Source organism: Notothenia rossii (genome assembly GCF_949606895.1).
Source record: "Notothenia rossii genome assembly, chromosome: 4".
Taxonomy (NCBI): Eukaryota; Metazoa; Chordata; class Actinopteri; order Perciformes; family Nototheniidae; genus Notothenia; species Notothenia rossii.
Window position 1 is genome coordinate 84,222,014 of NC_136902.1, and position 21,127 is coordinate 84,243,140.

The following is a 21,127-nucleotide window of genomic DNA, read 5'->3' on the forward strand; positions in this document are numbered from 1 at the left end:
GGTAGGGGTCTCCTCTGCAGGTGGTGTGTCAGCAGGGTGAAGTGTTTGTGACTGCACCATCTGAAAGGTCACCGAACGTGAGAGGGGGGGAGTGAGACGAAATAACGAGAGTACCAACACAGATACTTGTAGATTGTATCGTCTAAATGCCAATCCAACAGCTTGTTATGACTTTGAAGGTCTTCTGGAATTTCACAGCAAGATGGAATTTATTCAGAGGCCACCTAAGGGGGAACTGAAACAGCTTTGATTTATATAGATCTCTGAAGGGAACTGGTATTAAACATATTACTTTGATCTGAACACTTTATTCAAAGGCAAATATCACACAGGTGGACACCAGACTGCTGTCCCAAATGTACTGGCCTTGAATATTTAACTTTCTGTTTATTTTAATGTTGACACAATGGAGCTATAAAAACAGAGGTATTGTGCCAGTGTGATCTTGAGAGAAAGTGGAAGTGACCATGTTGACCATAAGCAAATAACTTTCTCTGATGAAGTGGGTGTACTTCATTTGGTTGCTTTTTACCCCATCTAGCGGTGTTTTGACAACATTGCAAGGCAGCAGCAAAAAACTGCAGCTGGCAAAGAATTTAAATGAGTTCTGCGTCTTTACTTCTGAGCAAGCATTGTTGGTTTTGATTTTTCCTCAAGAATATAAAAACACAAAAGTCCACATTACATTTAAAATTGTCTTTTGAGTAAAAATACCAACCTGAATATAACCATATTACTGACTACAAAGACGTTGATGCCTTTAGAGGAAGCTCTCTAGTTTCTCCCACCAGGGGTCATAATCGATCAGTATGAAACCATTTGAAAGATGAATGTGTGGTGCATTGTCATACATGCCAACTGTTGCTCTTTCCGATACAAGGTCAAATGTACATTTGCCCTCTGTGGGACGAAAAAATAATTTCTGATGTAAATAACAAAAATGTCTTTTGTTTGTTTTTCCTGAACCAAGATGTAAAACATGTGGTCAACATGGCCAGAATAATAGTGTTTGTGTAATACAATTCATGCATTACAATCCCCCCAAAAACATTTAAAAATACATTTAAGACTTAATATTTCAGTAAATAACTTGATGAAGAACTGTCTAGCAACAGGATGTAACTGGTATGAAGATACACCTTCTTTTTGTTTTTACATTATTCTACTGAAAATAGAGTTTACAATATTGTTTCCGGGGGATCATTTATTCAACTGTTTTGATTGTAAAGAGGCAGTTGTTATAGAGTTAGATCACACTTCATGTCTTTAACATTCGGTGGATTTAGATTGACAAAGCACATAACAAACTCCATTTGATCCCAGACATCAAACTTCAGAAAGTTACATCACGCAGCAGACTGAAACATTTCTCAGGTCTTGCGTCATGCATCCAGCTGCTGCGCTCTGCTTCCTTCAGCTGAGTCTTTGTGTCCAACATGTCCCCTCGTGGTCGAAGCAGCCTGTGACAGAATTGCATGATTACATCCAACCGAGACAGAAGAATACATCATATATGTAATCTTTAAAACAGTGTCAAAACTTGTGTTTTTTGGAAACTTTGAATGATAACAAACTTTTTTAAGAGAATACTTCAAACACGATGCACCTGGAGAAAGGCTACCATTGGAAACAATAAACAACAAAATCAGAGCCCATCTGGAAAGCATACTGGAGTGGAAACCAAACACTGAACCTTCTGGAAGAGATATGCAGAAAGGGAGGTGTTTAGAAACCCCCCGCCTCAACAGACTACAAACTCATGTCAGTCTATCGGTTTGAAGGACTAACACAGATGTACTCTGTTTATTCACATCCCCCACATGACGACAGTAGCCACTTAAACCATGATGCAACTGCATGGACATTTTATTCTATTACAACAGAAACCTTAAACTTTAACAAACAGCAAAGATGTACAACGTATACAGATAATATCATTCTGTAGTATATGTATTGATTTTCTGTTGACCACATACATACTTTCTTATTTAAATCCAAGTGAATAGACTAGAAATTAATACAAAATAGACAAGATTAACCTTATTGATATATTTTTATTTTAGCAGCACTAAGAGAGACACAGCTGGTTGCAACCCACAGAGTGCTAACACACTCAGTGCTGAGGTCGGTGTAATGACTTCCAGATGTTGAATAGGCTCCTGTCGTCAAATAACCCTTTCTTAGATGCAGTCGCTCCACCCTCTGAGGTCTGCTTTTGAATCATATGTCTGTCAAAAAAACAAAAACATGCGTGGTTCATCACGTAACGACTATAGTTGAAAGCAAACTTCTTACTATCTTGATTGGTTGTGAAATATTGCATCATTTGATATTGTGCAATATATTGTGTATATGTTGAATCCTTCCTAACTGTTTGCATGTGGTGGTTTGGAAAAGTACTGGAAGTGTCTATAAGCTCACACAGTCACGTCCACACACAGAATGTACAGTATTTAGTCAGCGTGCAGGAGGTGCTTTGAGTGGATTCATGTAAAGAAGCAAAACACAAACCTCATCCATTAAAAAAAAGAATGACATATATATTATTTTGCCACACCAATGTGCACTACTGTTGGATGAATTTTTTTCTGTATGATAATGTAGTGTCCCAAACATAAATCTAGATTGATGTGACACATTTAATGTATTAAACAAATCTTTTTTTGTGGTTATGAGCCTCATTTTCTTCCCTTTCTTTTACTAATTGGATCTTCCAGGCCTTCACCCCGCAAGGAAGGCAATTTAAGGATTGCTATTTAAATGGAAATTGTGTGTATTGGGAGATTTGACCAGACTTGCTTGACCCAGAAGTAACCCTCTTTACAGGGTGAGGAATCTAAGTGTAAACTGCTCTAGGGGCTTATTCAGAATAACAAACACCTCCTGACGGGAGGAAGAGGGCTTCAATCCTGTGTCAAACCGTTCAAAGGAGACGTTGTTAGCTGAGTCCATAGACTGCAATTATTGTATTATTTTAATATCTACTAGAGATATGTGGTGTTAGCCTTTGGGGAGCTGTTCTTTCTTAAAGCTTTCCGGATACCTGCCTCAACAAGTCCCTGAAGAATGGAAGCCACTCATCAGATAGCATGTCAGGACAATTTACAGGGGCTGTAAAAGAGGAGGAGTTTGTGGGATTAGGAGATGGAAGGAATTCCTTGAGTTGGAAAATAGACACCATTATCAAAATGGATAGTGTGTATTTCAGAGTGATTACTTTACCTGTCCTTATATGGGATTCGGGCAAATGTGTCGTTGATTTCCGTGGATAAATAACAGATTATACAGGGAAAACTTTAAAACTACCATTGTGTAAATATATCTATCAATCTAATTGTATATACCTTATTTCATTCTATTCATGTTCCTGCAGGCCTCTTTGATTGTAGATTATTGACACAGATTACACAGCGGAAAAAGTATCTTTATAACTAAGATTATGTAAATGACATCAATCTGATTTGTTTGACACAAGTCTTTACAACTTATTAAATTACATGATGTTCTTCCACAATACAAGAAAAAGAGATTCTGCTCTGTACACAGCTTTTTTTCACGACAGTGTTTCTACTTAAAACCCCCGTCCTTCCACCGCTGTGCTCCAGCAGCTGGGCAGGACAGACGTGGCACTGTGGGGGTGGGGGCAGGGCTGGAGACCCTCTGTGAAGCAGGAATAGGACTACCACAGAGGAGAGCTTTCAAATGTATTCTCATTCCCATCTTAAATTAGACCTATGTGTAACAATGTTAACACAAATGTAATTAATGCTTTTCTTTCTTCTACATTGGCAAACAATGTGCCTATTCACTGGTGTCTTGCCTGCTGAGATTGCAGAAGGATTATGTACGGTGGCTGGGAAGGGCAAACAAGAATTACAAAGTGTGAAACACTTTAACAAAGATTGAGACAGATTTACATTATATAAAACAAAATTACATTTTATAAAACAAAATGTAAGAGGGTAATGCACTCGTAAAACAACTGCAAAAAATTGTTTACATGCAACATATTACCATGAATCATTAGAATTATTAAAATTAAAAAATCATCTTTTGTATGTGATGAAACCCATGTTAGAGATTGAGTCAGCAAGCAGCGTAAGAAGCTAAAGGCTAAGGAGTTTTGTCTGTTCTGACCCAGAATCAGATGTTCTCTGTGTTTCTGTCTGAAGCCACAGCAAGAAAAGTTTGAAAGCTGAACGCAGATCAGCGCTGGGGAGTTCATTTCAGGCAACCCCTCTCATTCCAGCCTGTGGTTTCAAGTGGGACGTCCCACTCCCAGCTTCCGGAGGAAAGACACACACCCTCTTTTGCCCATTCCCACTTCTAGAAAGTTCTTTCTCTGGCTATAAAAAGCAGGGTAGTTTGTTACAGTCACATTATCCACAGGACACAAGTCAGAAGAGAGAAGAGAACTCTGCTAATCTTTGCCAGGTAAGGATCGGAAGATAATTGTCTTTAATCCAGGAAGGAATGCAGAGGGTGGATGGAGTAATTTGTTTCATCGTTACAGTGCAGCCTTTTTCCAATTCAACCCTCAAACATGCAAAACGTTTTTCACTATCTTCATGAACCGCACACATCATTTTATAGTTTATCTGCATTGCATTGTTGTCATACAAAATATCCCAGCATGAGGATACTGAAGTTTTGTAACTCTTGCATGTTGTCCCTTTCCAGTCCATGTAAATGCATTAATTGCATTGAAATGAGGAGAAGTACTGTATGCACCCAATGTGTTTTTTTTTTTAAATACTTGAATCCATCACTTTTTAATGTAGAGAAGTCAAAACTGCCCATTTGTGTCACAGCTGACTGGATGAACTTTTATTTTCTGGGTCACAAAGAGAGGAATACAAAATATGAACGTGTCTGATTGTTAGTGATTACTAACATGCATAATAACTTAAACGTGAAAACAAAACTCCATCAGAGCCTGTATAATATCTCTGCCTGCTTTATGGAGATTGTTACATACACCTCTTGTCTTTCAGAATGAAAATGGCAGACATGAAAACATCTAAAGGTATCCGAATATGATGCAAAGTATCACACAAATGCAAATATAGAGATGAAGACAATATATCTCTGCTCTCAGAATGGTGGATAAGGCTCAGAAACAAGATGCTGATGCAGGGCGATAATTACAGTCCTATAAATCTGGTCCTTTGTTTGAAAAACAAATGCGATGAAAGATAGATAGATGTTACCTGCAGGCACAACACTTTTCTCTAGGAGGAAACATGGCTCCGAGTGCTGCTAAAGCGAACATGTCAAAGTGGAAAAGAGGTTTTTAAAGTAATTGAAGTGCAGACTTGGTGGTTCGAATACATGTAGAGAACAAAGAGGCATCCTATTTCAGTGTCTGCACAGCTTCACTCTGAGAGGACGTACCAGCTATACAGCTTAGCCTCAGTTTCTGCTGACGTGGCGATGAACATGTCTACCTGAAAATGGAGGCGTTCTCTAGCTTCTGTACGGGCTGAGCCAGCCATGCCCTTCAACGATCTGCTCCACATCTCAAATATAGTCTATGTCATGGCATTCAGAATTTCTCAGTTGATGAACCATTTATCCCACAGACTCCCCCTGAGGAAACATTCTGACGTGTGCCTTCCATATCAAACATACACATTTATTAGATTTTACAAAACAAAGTCAGGTTCAAAGATGTTAACCCTAGCTGTGTCTTCTGTTCCTTTTTCACAGGCTGTTGTGGCTGCTTTTGGAGACAAACAGGATGTGGATGACAAACGTCGTAGCCCTTTGTTTGCTGGCCCTCCTGGCCTCTGCAGAGGACAAGAAGCTGAGCAGCCATGCCACCACGCTGGCTGATAACAGTGCCAACCTGGCATTCAGGTCTGTAATCAACTCTTAGCTTCACTTGGTTTTGCCTATCCATTTGTTGTTATATTTTTCTGGTTAGAAACAAAAGCAAATCATCTCTTCTTGTGATTTGCTTTCAGCCTCTACAAAAAAATGGCAAAGGAGAAAGGCACAGAGAACATCCTCATCTCTCCTATGGTGGTGGCCTCCTCCCTGGGGATGGTGGCTCTTGGAGTCAAGTCTTCCACTGCCTCCCAGGTCAAAAAGGTCCTCAGTGCTGACAATCTGAAGGATGAGCATCTGCATGCAGGCCTTTCAGAACTGCTCTCCGACGTAAGAACAATATTACATCCTACACATTAGACTTTATTTCTTCACAAAACTCAAAGGACACCCTCATTCCTTTTTATTTATTGCTCTTTTGTCACTATTATGTATGTGATACCTTTTTCAGGTGAGCGAAGCCAAGACACGCAACACTACCTGGAAGATCAACAACCTCCTCTATGGTCCCAGCTCCGTCTCGTTTGCTGATGACTTTGTGAAAAACAGCAAGAAGCACTACAACTACGACCATTCAAAAATAAACATCAGAGACAAGAGGAGTGCAGTGAACTCCATCAACGAGTGGGCAGCAAAGTCCACAGACTGCAAACTGGCTGAGGTCACCAAGGATGTTCCGAACCCAGATGAGCCATGATTGTCAACGCTATGTACTTCAAGCGTGAGTATAAATACTGACTTTTATTGATATTTTTTCAATACATAATGCAGATGAGTAACTGTGTTTGTTTTGTCCCACAGCTCACTGGTTTGAGACATTCAATGGTGACATGGTGGACAAGCGTGCATTCCTGGTTACCCGATCAATCACCATTGGAGTTGCTATGATGCATCGTACAGGTGGGTTTTCTCCAATGTCTCTATACTTTGGACCCTAACTCATTATGTCATTAAAAAGTCTGCCAATGAGAGCAAGCAAGATTGTTGTGCTCTCTGCAGGTCTGTATGACTTCCACGAGGACAAGGAGAACCGTGTCTTTGTGCTGAACATGCCTCTGGGTCAGAAGCAGGCCTCTTTGATCCTCATCATGCCCTACTATCTGGAGCCCCTCGAACGCCTAGAGAAACTCCTGACCAGGAAGCAGGTGGACTCCTGGATCAGCAAGTTGGAAAACAGGGCTGTGGCCATTTCCCTGCCAAAAATCGCAATGGAAGTCAGCCACAATCTGCAGGTAAGAGTCGGAAATGTGATGGTTGTGAGAAGATAGTCTAAATACCAACTAGAAGCCATTTGAATTATAAAAAAACATCTCTGTATTTTCTAGAAACACCCGGCTGAGCTTGGCCTGACCGAGGCTGTGGACAAAACCAAGGCTGACCTGTCCAACATCTCCGGAAAGAAAGACCTGTACCTGTCCAACGTTTTCCACGCGTCAGCCATGGAGATGGACGTGACAGGAAACCCGTTCGACACCAGCATCTACAGCTCAGGAAAGCTGAGCAACCCCCAACTTTTCTACGTAGATCACCCCTTCATTTTCCTGTTGAAGGACAAAAAGAGTAACTCCATCCTGTACATTGGCAGGGCGGTCAGACCTAAAGGTGACGTGTTGCGCGACGAGTTGTAATGTTAATGGGAATTGGGTTGGGTAGATTAGTTATTTCTGAAATGGTAGCAGGAAACTGTGTGTATTTTTGGTATGACTGTTAACTCGTGAGCACATTCCTGTTGGCAATCTGTGGACTTAGTTCCTTAGCCCTCTGTTTTTGTACAAGATAAACTTTTCCAGGGAACAATTTCTCAAAGGTTTCAACCTTTATCCCCCCTATTTAAGATCTTTATGAACAAACGCCAGACAACAAGCTTATACTAAGTGCGTTTTCATCACAACCTGCAAGTAAGGCTTTGACCCTGATCCATGTACGTTTTCTTGCATCATCTTTAATGTTTAAAGTTAACAAGGATCTTTGCACAAGCTTTGTCTCACTCATTCCCTTCACATGCTGGTTTTTATTATTGTGCCTTATTCATGTTCACTTTCCAACCATACTGTTTCATGTTGTTGCTGTTGGTATTTTCAACATAAAAAGCTGTTGGAATCGTGTTATGTTATATATGAGTTTTTCAATAAAAAAACAAAAGAAGCTTTTGTTTGGTTTTGTTTTTTTTGCAAGTTATGTCTGAATACCATCCAAACAGTTGATAGAGTCTTCTGGAGGTTTAAGCAGAGGAGTTTGAGCTCGCTAGAGATAACATCTGAAAGGAAAAGGTAAACAATCTTTCCAGTCGGCTGGAGGATGAACAAAACCTCCATGTCTGGAATGTAGGGGTCATTGCTAATCTCCCGTAGAAAACTATGTTGAATATTTCGTGGTTCAATTCCCTAACCACCACTGGCCTACATACAAGTCAGTGGGGTTTTAGTTGGGATGTCCCAAACAGAGGAAAAGCAGACTCAGCAGTGCAGGGTTCTGATGGCTAGTGGCAATCTCATGCAGTTCCAGCACAGCAGATAAAAAGGTGTAGTAATTAGACCAAAAACAAATTAGAAGTCTCAAAGGTGCTTCCATACAGACCAAGCATTACTGTATCTTAAGCCTATACTTTTCATTTATTGTACATTTGAACACATAAATGTGTCAAAAATGCAAATAAAAATATACCTTGAATACCAAGATGAGAGCTGTAGCGCTAACTGGCTACAATGTAAAGAAAGCCAAACAACAAGGTGTTACGAATGAATCATTTAATTATTATATGAAGTCATATTCTCATAAATGTATTAATAACATAAATTACACAATATACATATTTCAGACTGACTGTTGTTGTTTTGAACACCAAAACATGAATAAAACATGCTTATATTACCAATATTAAGATGTTGACATACAGAGATTTTAAGTTATTTAAAAAAAAAAGACTAATTTGATACAGCGCTGACTCAATATTTAGGGCTTTTTCAAAAACATTTCTATCAAATAATACATTTCATTATAATTATCTTTTTAGGTTGAAATGATGTTATATGTGCATCCTCTGGTAGTCCCTTATAATAAACCTATATGTCCTTTTTTGATAAATTGCATATTGATTAATATTGTTTACTCGGAAGCATTCAAATCCACTTAATGCCCCTTAGAAATGTTGAACACTAGATGGGGCTCTTCAGCGGCTGCACAACTTTCAGACACATCTTGCATTGTTATGAAAATCTTTAAATGTATCATACCTGCTTGAAGAACTTGGGTTACAATCTGTAACCCTAGTTTGTATTGCCAACACAATGAACTGACAGACAATCATTGATATAGACACTCAAAGAGAAAAGCTGTAGCCCAGATTTGCACAACAATTAGCAACTTCATCAGCCTCACAATAAACACACTTCTCTTCATTGAACACAGAGATATAACTTGATGTCACTTCTTTGCAATTGTTTACGGTCTAGGTCTTCTTCTATGATTTGGTGCTATATAAATAGACATTGATTTGACTTCCAACATACTTTCCTATGCTGCGTTCTTTCCTATATTGATACATACACAGCTGTTAAGTGTACAGACACGTTGGTCCTTGCAGTTATTCACCAATCAATCCATTTATGCACAATAAAAAGGCAACAGGTGAGTATGCCTGTTTTTGCTATGTTTATGAGATAAATGTGTTTGTTTGTATTTACTCTGCAAAATGCAACCTTTGGAAATGCATGGAGTCGCAAATGTACATTATGAAGAGAAGTACTAACCTTGTGTGTTGTGTTTGTTCAATATATTCATGAACTTCACTGAAAATATCTCTGGAAAATGCAAACCCAGACTCATATTCCATCATTAAAATAAGAGAGAACGATTTAGATTAAGCCCAGCAGTGTGTCATTGGTTCAAAGAGAGTTAGGATGAACCACATGTGACAGAATAGCGATACATATCACTAAAGGACCTGAAAACTGTATTTCTTATAAATCTATATGAAAGAAGAATATGTTTGTTGCATTGTCATTACTGAGTCACACTTTCATCAGTGTAAAAAAAGGTTAAATCTCTATTTTAGTGTTTCATTCTTAATATTCCTTGTCATCTTTCTCAATCCTAGTAGAAATATATTGTTGTATGATGAGTGTTTTAAATATTCTCTCTTTTGATGATCATATACAGTAATAGCAGCCATTGTCTCAAACGTCTGATAACTTAAACCTGGCCCCAACAAAGTAACATCCTCAGCTCCACAACTCTATTATGAGCTTTTCGTGGCAAACAAAAAAAGATATTGCCCCCAGAAAAAAATTACATTTCATTTTGAAACAGGCGTTTGGGGCATTCAATCTTCTTATGGGTGAAATAGGTGACCACCCAGTGGCCGGTGAGTGAATAAGTGCATCCTTCACTAAGGAGCGGTTCACCTTCCCCGTGCTGCAGCTGGTACGTAGACAGGTAATGCGAAGGACGACTCTCATTACATTAGCACCGTAATGTTCTGCTGTGCTGGCTGCAGGTGGATTAGCCAGTCCGGGGACAATCCTCTTAAACAAGTCTGCACTAAGCCACAGTGAGAGCCTAGGTGCTCCAGCTCTCTATTCCTCAGGATGTGTCCTTCTGTCTATCCTTCCTCTGGTTTCCTTCCTTTGTCACATCTTTCCTTCTCTTCCTTTCTTTCAGGTCTTTTTATCCACCTGCCTGTTGGCCTCGCGAAAAAGAGTCTTGATCTCCTCAGTCACCATTTCCTGCCAGTTGTCCCTAGGAGATGCAGACGGTGGAGTTAAGACCGATATTGGGTTTTACAGAGACACTTGAAGGCATGCCACAAGAAACACAAAAACACAGTCGAGTAAATGAGTTAGTCGCAGTAAAAACAAGTGAAACAAACAAACAGGGCTTTCCCCCAATCTGCTTAAGAAGATGTAGAAGGTGATAAGATCAAGAGATTATTGAGACTAATACAGCACAGAATAAATGAGAGAGGTCAGACTCAGGCGTCGTTTCTGGTCACATCAAACTGACACAGCCACATTTCCACAACACAACACCGGCTGCCATGCAGGTCTCTAACCTCCTGTGTTTGGACTGAGAGAGTCAAGCCTTTTTCTCAGCTTTCTTTCTCTTGTACTCAGCTATATCCTCAGGGTTCAGACCGTGGCTGTCTTCCCTGAAGTAACATTCAGATAGTTATCATTTGCATCATGGAAAGTGTATCAGAGGCAGCATGCAGTTATGGATTGATAACATTAATGAAACGTAACATCCAAATTGGCAATTTCAACTTGGGGACAGGTAATCATTGTGGGATCTTGTATACATTTACTTATTATCTTAGAATCAAGCCATACACAACAGTAACAACATTTGAATGTCTTACCCCGGTTTGATCTCTGGCGGACTTGGCAAAGGCTTTGTAAAGTTTGTTTTCCCTACAAGCCAGTATGTCTCTTCAATACCTTTACCCTAAAAAACAAACAAATGAGAAAACATGGATTTATAGGTCTCCTTCAAAATATTTGTCCACATACCAAATAGTGAAGTTACATATTTGTAAAATGTCACGATACCTTCAGCTCTGTCTTGCCTCTCACATCTATTTTATAACCTTCATTTAGAGAATGGAGGATTTTCACAGTGTTCACGTTAACATGGATTCTATAAGCTGAGGGACAAAGAGGAGGGAAGAAGTTATTAGACTATTACAAAACATGAAACTACACAACTAAATGTGTGCTCAGGAAACTCACGCAGCCCAGTGGATTCCATACGGGACGCAGTGTTGACGGTGTCTCCAAAAAGGCAGTACCGAGGCATCGTCAGACCGACCACTCCAGCAACACAGGGCCCTGAAACACAACAAAGATAATCAGAAGATAATGTATTCGTCCCACTTGCTTATCGAGTGTTAGAACAATAACAATGTGAAGAATCTCACCTGAATGGATGCCTATGCGTATCCTGACGGGCACGTTTGGCATGTGCCGCATGTGGAAGGTTCCCACCGAGCTGAGAATGTTCAGGGACATGTTGGCAATCTCAGCGGCGTGCTTGTTGCCATTTCTTTTGGGCAAACCAGATGCTACCATGTAAGCATCCCCAATGGTCTCCACCTAGATATTATCAACATATTTATTCAGTTATGGGCACATACTGTCAGACTGTAACATTCCTGAGCTCTTTGAAGCACAATCAAAAGTATTTTATTCCACTGTACAGCATTTTATTTGACATTCTCCATCATATTTGAAATGAAATAGTTTACTTATTTCTGCATTTTTATTGCACCGTTGTGTCTCTTATGTCTTATTGAATGTCCTGTATGTTGCACTGTTGGAAAAGCCTGGGAGTTTCCATTGCAAACAACCACGCTGTAACTTTTGTGCGTTTGACAATAAAACCTTTAAATCTTAGATTTTGAATCAGTGTTTGGACTGTAGACACAAGCTGTTGAATTGCATGTTAACACTTAAATGACCCTTATAAATATCGAGCATGTTTTCTGACCTTGTAGACATCATGGTTGCTGAGCACGGCGTCAAACAGAGAGTAGAGGTCATTCAGAAGGTCAACCACCTCGATGGGATCACTGAGCGAGGAGATGGTGGTGAAACCTACGATGTCGCTGAAGTAGATCGTCACCTGGTCGAAGTACTCTGGCTCCACTGTGGCTCCGGTCTTCAGGGCCTCGGCAACAGATCTAAAGACGGGCAGAACAGTGACAAGAAACAGATATTCAGTTGTTTTATCTCAAAGGGGCCCTAATATGCTTTTGGGGTTTTCCCTTTCCTGTTATTTTTTGTGAATGGTTTGCAAAGTGTAAAATCTCTAAAATGCATCTAAAGAGACTCCTTTGTTTACTTCCTGAACATAGTGACATCACTGACAGCACACTGCGACATCTCTATGCAGATGACCAATCACAACAGAGCCGGATAGCTAACCAATCAGAGCAGACTGGGCTCTGGTTTCAGACAGAGAGTGAAAAGAGGTGCTGCAGCACAAGCAGTATGAGACAAATAAAGAGCTTTTTGAACATTAAAGCATGGAGACATGTCCCAGTAGAGACACAACATACTAATATGAACCTGAAAATTAGCATAATGTCGTTGTCTGATGCTCGTGTGTGTATACACTCACGGTGGCAGCATCTCGGACAGCAGTTTTTCTGTTCTTTGTTTTTCCGCCTCCAGCTCTTCTGTTCTCTCTCTGATGAGATCCTCCAGGTTGGAGCTGTACTGCTCCAGCATCCGCAGCATGGAGTCAATTATGTTTGTCTTCTTCCCCTTGTTGATTATCTTGAACTACTCGCAATAAAAAAACAACACAGAATCACATTAAATGATACTCATAAAATTATATTCTAATAACCGGCCGTAAAATAAGAAAAGTTTGATGAAGGGAATAATCCTAAGCAATTCAAAATTCATTCTTACACAACTTGTAAATCTTCAGATCTTCATCACCCCAAATGTATCACTTACCAAGGTACATTTTCAATAATTTATAGATTAGGTTACCTAATTATGAAATGGCTTACAAAATAAATATCTGCTTTTCCCTATGTGTTTGAAATCCATCTATCAATATCGTATAATTGTATTTGCTTTGTATTGTTTAACTCATAGTGACAATATGCAATTAATATTGAAGTCATATTACTTTTTGTATAATCAATCTTGACTGTTACCATTATTTACGTTGAGGGTTCAAATAAGCCTAGTGTGTTTTCTGCCTCTTCCTGCACTTTACACTTTTATGTTTGTGTTATTGTTAAACTGTGCAAACAATATCAAAATGTACCCTGTCAAAGATCTCATGAAATGATGGTCGGCGCTCTGGCATTTCGCTCCAGCACTGCTTCATCAGCTGGATACACTCCAGAGGAGCCTGGTCCGGGGCCACAGTGGGACGGCACATGGGCGGGGGCTTCTTCACCTTACGGATGATCTCTAGTGAGGAGACAGAAGACATAGTAAAAATGTATGAAATGTTCCTCAAATCTCCACCTCATTGGTCTCAAACTAATGAACAGTCCTCTCTCTTCCGTGATGGATACGCACCCTCGGGTGTCAGACCCAGCATGCAGTATGGAAGCCCTCTGACCACCACCTCCTGAAGGATGATGGAGAAGCTGTACACGTCTCCTTTGTAGGTGCCTTTGCGTGAGTTCGCAGTGTCCCTTAAGAACTCTGGAGCTGTCCAAAATAACTCTGTGGAAAAAAGAATGGACAGAGAAATAGGTTTGAAACATGATACACTGAACAAAGTGAAATAAATAAAATATATTTTCAATTGTGCTGTCAATTTGCTCATTTGTTTTTGTCTTTGATTATGTTTAGGAATTGTACTTGGGATTTTTTTCTGCGCTACTGCGCTCTTGTATGTTTTTGTTAATGCCATCAACCGGCCAGAAACTGCAGAGGAAGAATGTGTGTGGACAACAAATGTGCATTGCCCCTTCTATAAGTTAAAACATTCCACCTCATCTTAACAGCACTTTTGAAAGGCTAATGTTGTATATTGGATAGTCATGAATAGCAGTGAGGCATTCTTTCATACCTTCAGGTGGAGGTTCTTCTAAAGGAGCTTTTTGAGCATCCAGCAGCTCATTGAAGCCATGGTCAGTAATCTTCAGGACAAAACGCCCGTCCACCACACAGTTACGAGATTTAAGTCTGCCATGGGGGAATTCTTTGTGGTGAAGGTATTTCATACCCTGGACGCACAATATGTTTTACAATGAGGTTAACCATGGAATAAATGTCAACAAACCAATGGGGCAGTTTATCAGCGTTTACCTTGATGAGGTCGAGCAAAAGCGAGGACTTGAACATCCAGTCTAATTTGACATCGTCTTTTCTCAGCAGGTCCTGCAGACTGCCCCGGGAGCAGTGCTCCGTCACCACCGCAAACATAGAGCAGTCCAGGAAGAAGCCAAGGAACGGATTCACGTTCTCGTTTCTCAGGTCTTTCATCTGAGAAAGCAGATAAGGAATTATGTTGTGATGATCCAGAAGTATGAATGAATTTTTGTATTACAATAGTTAGCTACAGCACTTATTAATCCTGGAACTTAGGTGAGGACATGCTTCTCTACCTTTGTGAAAATCCTGGTGGTGCTCTGCTTCACTTCTTTGAACTGACCCTTCTTAAATTTCCTCAGCCACACCCAGTCGCCCTGGAAGAGAAGTCATGTGTTTGCAGTGGGATCCACTTCAGTGTTTCACATTTTTTAAATATGGTTTTATTGACTTCAAAACGTTTTAAACTCTTTTAGACAAAATATGTATTTTACTACTAAGAAACAAACATTTACTGCTGCCTGTTCATTCATCCATCCACATTTCAGGTGAGTATCTGGGACGTGCTGTTGTGATTCCTGATTTAAAACCACTTTAAAACGTGCACAATATTTGAGAGGACAAAAACTAAAGCCAAATTAAATCTTCACTAACCTAGAACAAATAGTCAAACCTAACCTCAACCTCCCTCGAAAATGGATTCAAACATAAATCAATGACACATTAAAACCAAGTGTTGAATGGGTTTACACTGTCTTAAAAACATGGCAAGAGTTGTGTCATTGTTGAATGTCCTATAAGAGTTAATGGCCCAGACATTAGCTTTAGAAGAACGCCACATACAGGCTGAAGCAGCAGGAGGAATGACTCTCAGTGTTACATACCTCGTACACGGCTACATTGGTGGTCTCATGAGTGGTTGTCTGTAAGCTGTTTACAGAGTGTGAGCGGTCTCCAGATTTCTCCTCTATAGCACTCTTTGAGTCGCCTAGATCGTCTAAATTAAGTTTCTGAGGGAAATAAAACAACAGTGGAATATTTTATGGAATGAGTGCCATCCTGAAACATTTAATTCAATGCGATATGTCTACTTAGTATAAAGCAGAAAACACATGGAAAAGAGATTTGCTGATGCTTACCTTGTTGCTTGGTTGAGGATCGATAAACGTGAGATCTTCTAAAGTCAGGAGTATCCGATTAGGACCTTTGAGCAGTCGGATTTGTTGGAGTCTCCTCCTGTAAATTTGTTCAAGAAAAAGATAAATAAATTGGTAGAAAAGGAGGTAGCTGGATTCATAAGTCTAACCCTGGATTCTCTTATCTTCAGAGCGAAGACAGATAACCAAAATAAATGCACCTTCTTATGTGAGAACTACTTCTAGTATCCTGTCGGCAAAAAGTACTTGGATATTAAATAAGGGTCAGGATTATCAGCAATACACTTTTGGAAAATACGTTAATTTGATTTCAACAGTATTTATAGATGTTTTGGTTATTCTACTTTCTTCTGCCAAATATGATTCTCTACCTTTTGTTTTTGTTTTTTGTCTCCATATCAAATGTGTGGGATGCAGCTGAAGAAAAGCACAGGAGAGGAACACTGCTACTTGTTTGCTTTAAAAGAAGAACCTATATCTATCTACAGGCTGTACCTGATGTAAAGACCAATAAGGAGCCCTCCAACAGCCAAAGACAAGATGACAGCAAACACCACTATGATGTAGGTGACCTCCACACCTGGGGATGACAACAGGTAACTTGATGTTGGGGGAAAAGCATGGAGCAGATGCAACTGTGAAGGGCTTGAGCAACCACACATCCATACGTCATTCACATGAACACACACACACACACACACACACACACACACACACACACACACACACACACACACACACACACACACCCACACACCCACACACCCACACACCCACACCCACACACACACACACACACACACACACACACACACACACACACACACACACACACACACACACACACACACACACACACACACACACACACACACACACACACACACATGCCAAAGTGAAGCCCTTACCTCCAGTGCAGAGTACGTTTTTGTCAAACCAGCAGCTTGAATCAGATGTCGGAGGATATCCTCCAGGATAATGAATGGAATTGCCAGCAAAACTAAGCACTCTGGTCTTAAGGTCCAACAGAAAGGTCTGGTAGAGCTGGCTCCCAATGCCGTTAGAGTCCAGGATGACGTACTTGGTCAGAACGTCCCCAGCAGCGTCAACCGTGATCCTCTGGTTGAAGCCGGTGAAGTTTGTGTTCTTTGTGAAGTAGGCCAGGTTGACTCCTGACAGCAGCTCTCCTGCCTTCCTGACATTGTGGATGGACTTGGCCACCAGGTAGATGCTGTTATAGATAGTCCCAAATAGTGGGTTAACCTGCAAGAAAAGACATGATGTGTTAAGCATTATATTTCAACTACTTTAACCTGTTAAGCCCCAAAGCCCCCCTCGGCGGGGGCTTTTTTTTTTTTACGACACTGTGTCTCAGGGCATCTTAATATTTAAGAACCTATTAATGTGTTATACCAGATTAACGGGAATAAGCTCAGCTAACTGACGATACAAACCATTTTTACCAAAACAAAACACAAGTCTCATAAGAACCATCTAAATGACCCCTGAGCGAAAAATGCTAATGCACTTTGGCACAGAACTCAAGATAAAATATACCCTTATTACTTATCGTAGCTGCACATACAATATATCCGATTAAAGCTGAGGATCCATACATTATTTAGGTATATATATCATCACTGAGTGATCCGAACTCGCGACAGGCGAAGCAAGCACAGACATCACAACACATACCTTTACGTAGCTTTTACGGGAGATCGTCTCGCCGTAGCTGTCAATCTGATCAAAAGACTTGTTCAATGGCATTAAAATGAGAGAAAATGCGGCTGAATCGGTTAATCCATAGGTTGATAATGTTTCTGTGAAATTATATATTTTTATTTATAATCCATAATTCAATTTTTATGTAAAAATTGGAGAGTAAAAGTTAGCTGCTAAAGGTAGTCACCAGAGTTAACACAGCTTCCGGTTTTGGCTATGCGTCAGTCTCACACACACACATTACCAAATAAGGAGTATGTGGGAGTTCCCCTCGATTCCATTGGCTCTGACGGTTAGAAAGAGATGTCAATCAGCACAATCGAGCAAGGGGTGCCAGAGATAGGTCAAATCCACCCAAATGACCCCAGAAGTGTTTTTTTTGTGTGCTAGATCTCTCTAAAAAGGTCAAATTTCACTTGTTTTGCATCAATCTTGATACAGGGTATTTATTATATGTTGTAGTTTGGATTCCTAAAGCTTTTATTCTACCATCCCATCATTCAAGGGTTTTCACTATAAGTATTTTTTTCTTTTTGGACGGACACAATAATTTACATTTTTTTACTGTGTTCAATCTGAATTTACTTTAAAATAAAAATATCTATATTGATTCTGACACTTACATCCAACTCACAGGTGTAACCTTGCTTTGAGAAAAAGGATTATTAATTTAACCCTTTTAGAAGGGAAGATATGGTCATTTGTTCTGGGAATGTCATTTTCGAGCCTGAGACCTGAAAAACAGGCTCGGGGCTTAATTAAATCACCCCCTCATGACATTTTGAGCAGTAAATTTTCGCAGTCTGTTTGCTAACATGCAGTGGTGTTATGTAACTCGGTACATTTACTCGAGTACTGTATTAAAGTAACATTTGAGAGATTTTTTGCTACCTTGTACTTTTACCCTATTACAATTCAGAGGTAAATGGTTTTGCTCCACTACATTTATTTAATACCTTTAGTTACTTTGCACTTTGCATTAATAATGAGAAATATAAACAACACTTAAAAAGGACTTTAGTTTCACTTTGAGTAACATTCACAAGCCACCATGCAGTAATTCAAACTAGCTGCGCCTTTACCAGCTTTGAAAAAAACATGAATGCCTCCATAATAATCAAAACATACAATATGTGGCAAATAAGTGGCACATTTGCATTATGAGCACTTTTACTTTTAAAGGTCCCATGTCATGGCCATTTCTACTGATAATAATTCCATTGTTGAGGTCTACTAGAATAGATTTATATTGTGCAATTTTCCAAAATCGCATTGGTTTATCATACATCATCTCTGTATAGTGTAGTATGTGTATTCACTCTCTGTCCTAAACGCCTTGTTGGAGCTCCATTTGGACCAATGGGTCCATTTGGGTATGGGCACGTCACTGTACCCAGGAAGAAAAAGAGAAATCTCCAACGAGGCGTTCTGGGGCAGCATAGACAGGTATTTTCTGTGTTAGAGTTTTACTCGCTACAGGGTGTACTTTGAGGGTTTTTGACTTTGCAGACCGTTGACATGCATAAAAACCTTCATAAAACACAAGGGGACGGGTAACAACTGAAAAAGCATGACATGGGACCTTTAATAATAACTATAACATTCATTTGTAAAGCACTTTTAATGCGTCAGATGCAGCTCAAAGAATATCACAGGACTTTCACTTGTAACAGAGTATTTCTAAATGTTCTACTTTTACTCAAGTATATATGATCTGAGTAGAATACTACTCCCACCTATGCTAACATGCTAGCGGTGTTAGCAAACACAGCAAAAGCACAAGTTGCAACATTTTAGTCAACTCGCTTTCAGTTAGGGGGCTGTGGTGGAAGAACAAAATAAGTGAACATTTAAATAAAAAAACCAGCTGTAGATGATTCGTTTTTGACGTGGTTACTACCTGCTGAGGCTGCACGTCTAGCATGATTTCCTGACTCCTCTTGGCGGCAGCGAATGCCTCATTGAAGGAAAAAGGCTCAGAGGCCATGGTGATGGTGAGCACAGCATCATAGGCCTCCCTCAGCCTGCTGTTGTTTTGCAGGGGGAAGAATGAGACGTTTGTGTAGGGCAAGCTGTAATGGAGGGTGTCGTAGGGCATGAAGACATACTTCCCTGAGGTCAGGCCCATTTCCTGTGCTTTGAGAAGAAAGGTAGCCTGCTGCTCCCCTCCAATGAGGACTGAGTGCATGCACATGATGATGACTGAAATAGATAAGTAAAAATTATATATTGGTAGAGTGATAACATGTGTTAGCACAATTGGAGTTTACATAATGTACTCCAAAAGTTGAAGACAAATCAGAAAGAAGGGTAATTGTGATGAGATGCAAGTGGCAACACATTAGGCTACCATGCAGCATTGTAGTCTGAAGTCTTATTATAGTATATATTCCTACATGTTTAGTTCAAGTGTTCTTGCGCGAGTGTTCAAAGTTGTTAAAAATAAGAAGTGGAGATTCCCTGTAATTTCACTTTTCTCCCTAACTCCTCTTTTCTATCAGCTTTTTCCACTTGATTATTATTTAAAACAAACAAATGAAGCTTCTGCCCCAGTTCACCTTAACCACAAGGTGAAATCTGCAGTGTCAAATGGCATTATTTTCTCTTTAATCTCACTAGTACTCGACACTCTCGCAAGGCTGTTTTTGTTGCACTCATGCCAATGAAACATGTTTGGAATGATAAGCCTATTAAAGAGGATGTGTTGCCTACAGCTTGAAAGGGAGACAATCCTGGTGGGGAAAATCAAAACAGATGATGGTTTGATGTTTTGCAGTTCAGCCAGGAGTTCACCTGTAATTTAGTACCTGCTCCTCATGTTTTTATATTATTATCTTTTTTTGTAAAAATGACTATGACTGCATATAATAACATTTTAATATATTATTCTACTTTTTCATCATCTGGTATCACCTTAACATATACAGTCTCACATGTTATAATTGCTAGTTTCTGTATTAATGTCAGCATAGACTCACCCCTGATTTCTCCTGCTTCCTGGATTTTCCTCAGTGTGCTCTCCATCTCCGTGTCATTCATGCCAATTGATGTAACCAGGCCAACAGGAAGCCCCTCACGTCTGAGAGCAGTAGCAACTCTTGCAGCAGTGTCCCTCCATATATCCTCATTGGATGAGATCACCACAACACTGGCCCACCTAAAGTATTTCAACACGATGAACAGCACCTCAGAGGGAAAAGGTACTGTCCTGGAAAAGGTTGGGTATCCCATGACCCGGTCCAGCTCATAGTTAACACAGCCATACGAGAAGATGGCCTTATCCCAGTTCTTGGAAAGCAGAGAAGCGGCAACACAGTATCCCGGGTTTGTGGGGCCAATAAACACATCAGCCTTGTTCTCATTGTAAATAAATGCAGTGAGAGCTGTGGAGGTTTCACAAGGTTCCTGGAGAATGATAAAGTCCAGTTTAAGGCCTAGATCCAGATTGAGGTCTCCGTGTATCCTGTTTACAGCGAGCCTTGCAGCTGCAGCCGGCAGAGCCCTGTTCTGCACAGGGTCGCAATTCCAAGGCCCCAGGACCCCCACTTTGAATATTAAACAGCGGACACCACAAGGGAATGTCAATACTCCGAGGAGGACCCATAACAGAAAGTTATAAAAGGGCAGTGTCGTAAAAGT

The 21,127-nt window shown here is 40.1% G+C and overlaps 2 protein-coding genes across 2 annotated transcripts in view; one reads left to right on the forward strand and one right to left on the reverse strand.

The window, feature by feature from the left end:
• Nucleotides 1–4,333: 4,333 nt before the first annotated feature.
• Nucleotides 4,334–7,974, forward strand: serpinh1b (serpin peptidase inhibitor, clade H (heat shock protein 47), member 1b). The gene is given in 9 exon segments (XM_079679313.1): nt 4,334–4,434; nt 4,995–5,026; nt 5,710–5,859; nt 5,967–6,159; nt 6,281–6,515; nt 6,518–6,550; nt 6,631–6,729; nt 6,829–7,061; nt 7,155–7,974. Coding segments are annotated over 7 exon segments (1,215 nt in total). The 5' UTR covers nt 4,334–4,434; nt 4,995–5,026; nt 5,710–5,740; the 3' UTR covers nt 7,458–7,974.
• Nucleotides 7,975–9,267: 1,293 nt separating this feature from the next.
• The window catches only part of gucy2f (guanylate cyclase 2F, retinal), a 12,306-nt gene continuing 446 nt past the window's right edge, over nt 9,268–21,127 (reverse strand). The window contains exons 2-19 of the mRNA XM_079677846.1: nt 20,467–21,127; nt 19,389–19,690; nt 16,675–17,029; nt 16,262–16,346; nt 15,749–15,845; nt 15,494–15,619; nt 14,906–14,986; nt 14,607–14,783; nt 14,368–14,524; nt 13,869–14,018; nt 13,609–13,757; nt 12,946–13,109; nt 12,313–12,505; nt 11,744–11,918; nt 11,556–11,654; nt 11,376–11,470; nt 11,186–11,271; nt 9,268–10,566 (exon numbers count right to left, since the gene is read on the reverse strand). The exon at nt 20,467–21,127 is cut by the window's right edge and continues 143 nt beyond it. Of these exons, the coding sequence (XP_079533972.1) occupies nt 10,485–10,566; nt 11,186–11,271; nt 11,376–11,470; nt 11,556–11,654; nt 11,744–11,918; nt 12,313–12,505; nt 12,946–13,109; nt 13,609–13,757; nt 13,869–14,018; nt 14,368–14,524; nt 14,607–14,783; nt 14,906–14,986; nt 15,494–15,619; nt 15,749–15,845; nt 16,262–16,346; nt 16,675–17,029; nt 19,389–19,690; nt 20,467–21,127 (3,234 nt within the window). The 3' untranslated portion in view covers nt 9,268–10,484. The remainder of the gene's footprint in view (nt 10,567–11,185; nt 11,272–11,375; nt 11,471–11,555; nt 11,655–11,743; nt 11,919–12,312; nt 12,506–12,945; nt 13,110–13,608; nt 13,758–13,868; nt 14,019–14,367; nt 14,525–14,606; nt 14,784–14,905; nt 14,987–15,493; nt 15,620–15,748; nt 15,846–16,261; nt 16,347–16,674; nt 17,030–19,388; nt 19,691–20,466) is intronic.